At 31.7% G+C, this 7,497-nt stretch overlaps 1 protein-coding gene across 1 annotated transcript; it reads left to right on the top strand.

Annotated features, from left to right (window-relative positions):
* The first annotated feature begins 437 nt into the window (after positions 1–437).
* LOC137812853 (probable RNA methyltransferase At5g51130) lies at positions 438–5,397 on the top strand. Its single transcript, XM_068615081.1, has 8 exons — positions 438–649; positions 741–855; positions 1,000–1,047; positions 1,694–1,964; positions 3,820–3,907; positions 4,302–4,367; positions 4,752–4,820; positions 4,946–5,397. The coding sequence occupies exons 1-8, from the start codon at positions 521–523 to the stop codon at positions 5,033–5,035; spliced, it is 876 nt and encodes a 291-aa protein (XP_068471182.1). The 5' UTR covers positions 438–520; the 3' UTR covers positions 5,036–5,397.
* The last annotated feature ends 2,100 nt before the right edge of the window (positions 5,398–7,497 follow it).

Here is a 7,497-nt window from a genome sequence, read left to right as displayed (position 1 = left end):
AAGAAGACTGGGTCAAAAAAATTTGTTTCTTATTTTTATAATCATAATAAAAATTTATACTATAAATTTGAGTTTTTTTGAAAATTATTGTATTTGTCCTCTTTAAAATTGTGTTAGAACAATGCTAAAATTGTCATAAATCCAACAAATATTTTTTGAATTGAAAACTTCACCTATAAGTACCCTATGAGTGTTGACACCGATATGTGTATCCGACATACCATTTAAGAGAAATGTCCAAGATTCATAAGTTGAATGTAAATCACAATTGATCTGGTGGAAGAAGAAGCAACCATAATATATTTATGTATTTCTACCCACTTATTTATATAATTAACATTTATATTTTTATTTATTTAAATTTTATTTTTTTATTATACTTTTTACTTTATTTTTTTTTTCTCTCGTGCAGGATTGTATGAAAGTAAATTAGGAAGAAAGAAATATGAATATTGAACGTTTATGGTATAATTGTAAGCCTATAAACCCCTGACGAAAAGAGGTGGGTTTTATTGTAGGCATGGGGGAAAAGCACAAAGAAGAGAAAAAAAGAGAAAGAGGCGATTCAATGGAAACCCAAAAGCAGAACAATAAAAAGCGGAAGCAAGTTTTCCCATACGGAAACTACAAGAGTTACTATGGATATCGAGTATTCTTCTTCTCTTTCATTTGTTAGCGTTTTTTTTATTGAGTTTAAGGTTGCCCATGTTCGATATTTTGTTAATTTGATGTTGTTTCAGATTGATCAAGGCATGGATGAAGATCCTCGATTGAAAGTGTTCAGAAAGGAGTGGTTTGAAGGGAAGGACTGTCTTGATATTGGCTGCAACAACGGGATAATCACTATACAGATTGGTAATTTTCTCCCTATTTCCTTAATATTTCTGTTTCAATGATTTATGCCTTCAACTAAGCTATCATTCAAATGGCTATAAGTTTGACTATTGCTGTAAAGTAAATAACTATTTGCATCTCATGCTCATTGCTTCTCCCCCACAGCACAGAAGTTTTGCTGCCGGAGCATTCTTGGACTTGACATTGATTCTGGTAAGATTCTAATCTTTTTTAATTTTTATTGCCTGCCTGATGGTATCTTGTGAGTTAAAATTCAGCTTTGTTCTGCATATGTTTCTTTCTTACCCTAGACGAATGCCAAACATAGCATAATTCTAATGTGTATGTCTTGAAATTAAAAATTGATATTGCTTTGCCATGAACAGTAAAAATAATGTTTATTTTTCTGTAGTTATTAGTGAAAACAGTCAATGGAAGCAGAAAACATTTCCTTAGGGCCTCAATTTTTGAATTGAATAGGGCTTAAACCAACTCAAACTATATTCTCCTTGCAACGGGACAGGTGGCTAATATGCAGTATACTTCTCTAGCAAAGTAACATTTATGATTTAAAATCAGCATAGAATGAAACAGTTAGTTAAAAAAATATATATTTAGAAATTGATTTAACTCTATCTCAAGGAGAAAAGAGGGTGTAAAGATGCTCTGAATTTTGTTTCTGGTATCAGTATTGGATACTTATCAGGAAGTTAGATAAGTTGTTTACAATTATGTCAATATCATATTCATGATTTAGAAACAGATAGTATTAAGTATAAACTCCTTACTCAACTTTTGAACTTGCCAATTGGGTAGTACCAATAATTTTTTTAATTGATTTTTTTATGCTCAATGCTAGATCGAGTTCAGGATGCATATTGGAATCTCAGGAAAGCTCTTAGATGGACCTCTACTGGGAATAAACCTGTGAAAGCCTCCAAACTTCAGGACAAGGATCGTGCTGATGATTCAGGCAACAGTGTTTCTGCCTTGTCTAATGAGACTAAGGAGATTTCAAAGAAACATTCTTCTTCAGAGCAAAGTGATCTGTTAACTATAGTTTCATTTAGACGAGAAAATTTTGTTCACAGTCGACATCCACCAGGAAAGAACTATGATACAATTCTTTGGTAAGTTACTGTGTTAGTTGTTGCCCCCTGTTTCACTTCCTGAAAAACATTTTTTGGGCTAAAACTTTTAAGGGGAGGGACTGAAGTAGGTAGAAATTTGTCATGCCTTATGCCCTATAGGAAAAGTCCTGTTCAAATTTGTTTGGATTTGATTTTTTTGTCCTTTCTAGTCCTTTCTACTCCTTTTTTTGGATTGACTTCCACTGGATAGTTGCTATTTATTGAAAATAATTTGGGCAATATCCGAGACCCAGAAGTTGTCTCCAGAGTTAGGTCAGGAGCGCTTTGGCTATGTTTTTCTAGTTAATGTGGGACATCCTAATACCCACCACTCACATCCACCAATGGATAACTAAAGGGTAAATTTTGCATGATTGGACATGTGTGGATTACCTAACATCAAGACTAGATATGTGTTCCATTGTTATCAGTATAGTTTGATTCATGATGCAATAATGATTTGATTCAAGTAGCTAGCAATATGAATCATTGAAAAAAATCACTGTGGTGTGGTTCTTGAATCGTACCATGAATCACAGGTGAATAACAAGTATCACTACATTACCATTTGATGAATTATGTGATTCTATGGCTGGTGAGTTGCGTACCAAACTAGGTCAGGTTATGCACGACCCAGCTCTGAAAAGACCAAGAAAATATAATATTATGTTCTCAACCCATTCTTTTTGACTTCTTTCTACTCTTCTTTGATCCTCCTCTTCTTGACTCTCATACCTTTCTTTGATACGTTTCTTTTGATATAGTAGCAACTACTTGAAGATGGTGATTTTTTTTACTTGTCTGTGGCCTGGAAATTGTAAATTTCAGAGGATGGTCTTTTCTTCTTTTCAAACACTAATGTGGTTAGCTACTATTCGTTATATTTTATCTTCATAGGTAAAACTCTTTAAATTATTCCCCCTAAATGTCAACTATACTAAGGAACCCTGGTGTGAGAAAACTTCTTACAGGGGAAGCTATGAGCAAGGGTCATTGTTCTCAGTCTTACCCTTGCATATGAAAACAATCTTTTACCGAATTCAAACTCATGCCAACCAGTGACCCTGGTGCAAGTTTACCGCAATGCCAGGTTTTGCCTCCTTCCTCCTAAATGTAGGCACCAGATTCAAAATAATTTGTGGAATTTGGGTCCATCAAACACTACCACTGTTTTGGCAGTTTTTGTAGATGCTGGTATCTGTCAAGTTTGGCATACCAATATTATATATTTTATTAAAAAATATATTAATTTGTATATTGTGTATGTTCCATAATTTTAATTTGGGTTGAATGTGTTTTTAGATTTATTTGTTTCAGTTATTGATTGTGAATTTGTACTTCTATGTCTTTGTTAGTTTATGGACTATATTTTATTATCAATCATGAATCTTACTATTCATGATACCGTTAAATTCACAATTGAGAAAATAGACATTCCAATTCTCCATTTGAATGTTGATTCAATTGCCATGTCTGGCACTATACTGATAGTGATATAATTCAGCCTCCAGCTAACTTGAAGGGAAAAATTTCCCAAGTGTTGTTATAAGTACTTTATGGCCATATTCCTAGTCTATGTGTGACATCTTAGCACTATCCTAATGGATATCTCATATTTTACTTTTTTGTTCTTAATGCTTGGATATTTTTGAAATTGCATTTTTAAGCATGATTACTCATTACTTTTATTGACCAAGCACTTGCATTTTCAATTATTAAGCTGCAGGAAGAAAGATATTCTCAAGTTGGTTTTGACTTAACCCTTTCTCTATAACAATATTACCCGAATATGTTTATTTTGATTTGTCTCCAATGTGCTGCTTAGGTTAAAATATAAGTTATCTTTCCATTGTAGTTTGAGTGTAACGAAGTGGATACATCTAAATTGGGGGGATGACGGCTTAATTACTTTATTTTCAGAGATTTGGGAACTGCTCCGACCTGTAAGTATTATCTCTTTTTATCATCCTATTGTTTTTCTTTCTACTATTTGTCTTGACCACCGAATATAAAAATGTTGAAAAAGAAACTGAAAAAGTATATATGGCTGCACATGATTTCTTCTGCAAACCTACTCCCAGCCCCTTCCTTTCTCTTTAACCTGGTAGTCATGGATGTTTTCTTCTACACTCTTTCTCAAGTTCCATCTCCTCACTCTACTCAGACTTTTTACTTTTTCTTTTTGTTCCAGCTTGGATTAATATTCTTTACTTCTTTTTATTTAATAATGCACATGATCTCCAGGAAACCAGCAAACCACCCAGTACCCACGCATCCCTACCTTTCTGTAACTATATTTTGTTGTATATGTAAAAAAACATTATTTCTTCTGTGCAGGGTGGCATTTTTGTGGTGGAACCTCAACCATGGAAGTCATATGAAAGCAATCGTAATGTATCAGAGGTGATAGTTTGCTAGCCTTCCTTTCTGTGATTATCATGTTAATATTATTAAAGGGGTACTGGGAAGTGTAAACTATAAACCTTTACATGCATACTTTGGCAAGCTTACTAAGTTTACACTAGTTATCTTTGATCTATTCTTGTAAAATCTCTGCATGGTCTGGAATCATTTTTGAAAGTGGAAAATGTTTTCTTGAAATAAACAAATCATTAGCTTCAATGGATGTATATTCTGTAATTCTGTTTTTATGTTAATGGAACAACTAATGCGTTATGAATTTGCTGATATTTTACTACTGTTCTTAAAAATTTCTTTAATCCTAGCTGGACAATGCTAAAAATAAGAAAGGGGCTATTGAATTATTTCATTTTTTCCATTATGCAGACCACTGCTGCCAACTACCGTAATATTACAATTCGTCCAGAACAGTTTCAGGAAATATTATTAGATAAGGTTTGCGTTGAATATTTATTTTGGAATACTACCTTCCTCTTTTGGTAACAAGCATTCCTGTTGTTGCATTGCCTATTTATCATGACTTTATTCAGATTCTAATGGCTGATGTTTAAATGACTCAGATTGGATTTCGAACTGTAGAAGACATCACTTCTGGTTTGACACTTAGCAAGACTGGTTTCAATAGACCAATTTTGGTTTTTCGCAAATGATCTGTGCAGAGTTAGTTGCACAGTCAATGTCATAATTTAGCTTTTGCTCCGCAGAGATGCGGCTGTTATATATTGAGATCAATGCTGGTTCTTACCGACAGCAATCTTGCATGCAGTGCAGATACTGTTCACGAAACAGTAGTAAAACAGATTTTGAGTTGAGGGGGTTGAATGTAGAGGAGGAAAATGCATATCCATGTATTTTTATCTTTTTGTGTAAATACGAATGGCTTTTATGGAGCTTTTAAAAGTGAGTAAACACTCAGAATACTTAAAAATTCACTCCACTTAATTTGATTTTTAAGCTAAGAAATGTGATGTAATTTCTCTTATGTTTTATAGATTGAAATTGAATGATTAAAGGATGTGTTATGTTTACAATTTTGTAAAATATCTGGATTGACTTTTAGAAATAATGGTAGCGTTTCTATTTTTCTCCAATGTCCTCTTGGAGTATTTATTCTAAAAATGAATCATGTTTATTTCAGTACTTTTCTTTTTTTAATTTAAATTTTTGTTTCTATTTAATTGTAATTTGTTAAGTTCAAGGGAATATTAGTATTTTTTATCAATTAAATATTTAATTAGTTTATCTATATATAAAATAATTATTGAATCGTTGCAAGTACTCATTGGGTATGCGTGTGTGCGCGCATTTGCATGCTCAGAAAAACTCACGTGAACGTGCACGTGCACAGAGGAGGGAGAGAATGACTAATGGTGCCTATGTGGATTTCAATTTAACCCTCATAAATAATAACCCTTTTTACAAGCTCACAACATTATCTTGCATACCAGATCACACAATTTTGTTATGGGCAACAAAGTTAAATAAAAGACTTAATTATATTTTGATTTTTTTTTCTTAATTTGAATTATAGAATTTAAATTTGATTCAAAATTTGAAAAAAATAATTATACATTTCATAAAATTGAATAAGTAGCTATCTAATACAGATTAGACATATATCTATATTTTGAATTATATAAAACGGAGATGTTTCTCTTAACTGGTTCAGAATAATTTGTTCCTTATTTTTTAATATAATAAAAATTTATATAATAAGTTTGAACTTTTAAAAAATTAAGGTATGTATTTTTTTTAAAATTATGTCAGATGTTAAAAATGTCAAAAATTAACAAATATTTTTTTAATGAAACACTTTACGATATACCGTATCAGCGTTTAGTGTGTCCGATTTAATTGCATTGTCTCATTAGCCTGATAAATCAGTAGTTAAAGGTGATAAGAAAGAAATGTATAGTAGTGAAAGCAGAAAAGTCAAATGTGTGAAGAAAAAGAAAAAGAAAGGATGAGAGGCTTTACTAAAAATTCAAAAACCAGGGTCCAAATGAATTATGGTCATAATTGCCTCATTACTTTTACTTTCAACGTTTTCTTCATCTCACCTCACTTCATAACGCTCGTCATTATTGCACTTCATGACGACTGCACCAATTCCTCTTATATCTTCTCTTCCATATTCTTCATTCTCCTCACACCATGGACCCTTCATTTCATGCTCCCGAGGCCTCTGATGAAGAAGAACTCACTTTGGATGACTTCCTCAATGATGCCAAAACAAAGAACAAAATTCAGCAGCTGGCTGCAATGGTTGGTGTTCACACTACAGAACCAGCGATTGTGCTCACTGAAGTAGTCAGAGCTCTCAAACTCTTCAACCATTACTATAATATTACTACTTCAAAATAATGTTTTAGTTCTTTTCCATAATCGCCTTCATGCTTTTTTTTTTTCTTTTGTTCATATGATATGCGACTTGCGTATTTTCTGTCATCCTTCTACCAAATAATACTTTCAGAATCTGTCTTTGGATCCTTCTTACTTTTCTTTAACTCTTCTCATCCCACTTAGATAACATCAAATCTTTCATCCTTCAATTCACTTTACAGTTTTAGGTTAAGTATATTTTTTGTGATAGTAATATAACGCTTCCTAATCCAAATTTTAGATTTCGGTTATAAGTATTTTACCAGTGTTTTTAAGATCTAACAAATAAATTTTCAACAGATTATCATCAACACCAACATCTTTCATCTTTCATACTGAAAATTTGTTTATCATAAGAATAAGAATAGTATGAATTCATTTCAATTATTTTCTATTGTTACAAAAACTTAAAAAAGTCTAAACTTTGGATTAGGAATAAAAACCACCTAAAAGTACATTCACGAAAATCATTAAATAAAAATCAATTTTAGAGATAAAAAATAATTAGTTGCTACACTGACTAAATTAGAAACAATTTTAAAGATTAAAAAATTATTTATTTTTAAATTAGTTTCTATTATTGATAAAATAATTTTTAAATTTGCATCTAATTAGCTACCAGGTTAAAATCTAAATAATTGATAGTTAAAATTCTAGTAGCTCCTTAGATATCAATTTAGAAACTATTTATCAATAATAGAAATTAATTATTTGTCTAATTTAATCACTA

Source organism: Phaseolus vulgaris, chromosome 2 (genome assembly GCF_000499845.2).
Source record: "Phaseolus vulgaris cultivar G19833 chromosome 2, P. vulgaris v2.0, whole genome shotgun sequence".
Lineage (NCBI taxonomy): Eukaryota > Viridiplantae > Streptophyta > Magnoliopsida > Fabales > Fabaceae > Phaseolus > Phaseolus vulgaris.
This window is presented reverse-complemented; position numbering and strand designations above follow the sequence as displayed.

Coding starts and splice junctions, on each gene's coding strand:
- LOC137812853 (XM_068615081.1), top strand. CDS start 521: ATGGGGGAAAAGCACAAAGAAGAGAAAAAAAGAGAAAGAGGCGATTCA. Junction 1,048..1,693: donor TGGACTTGACATTGATTCTG/GTAAGATTCTAA, acceptor GCTCAATGCTAG/ATCGAGTTCAGGATGCATAT. Junction 1,965..3,819: donor AACTATGATACAATTCTTTG/GTAAGTTACTGT, acceptor TTTCCATTGTAG/TTTGAGTGTAACGAAGTGGA.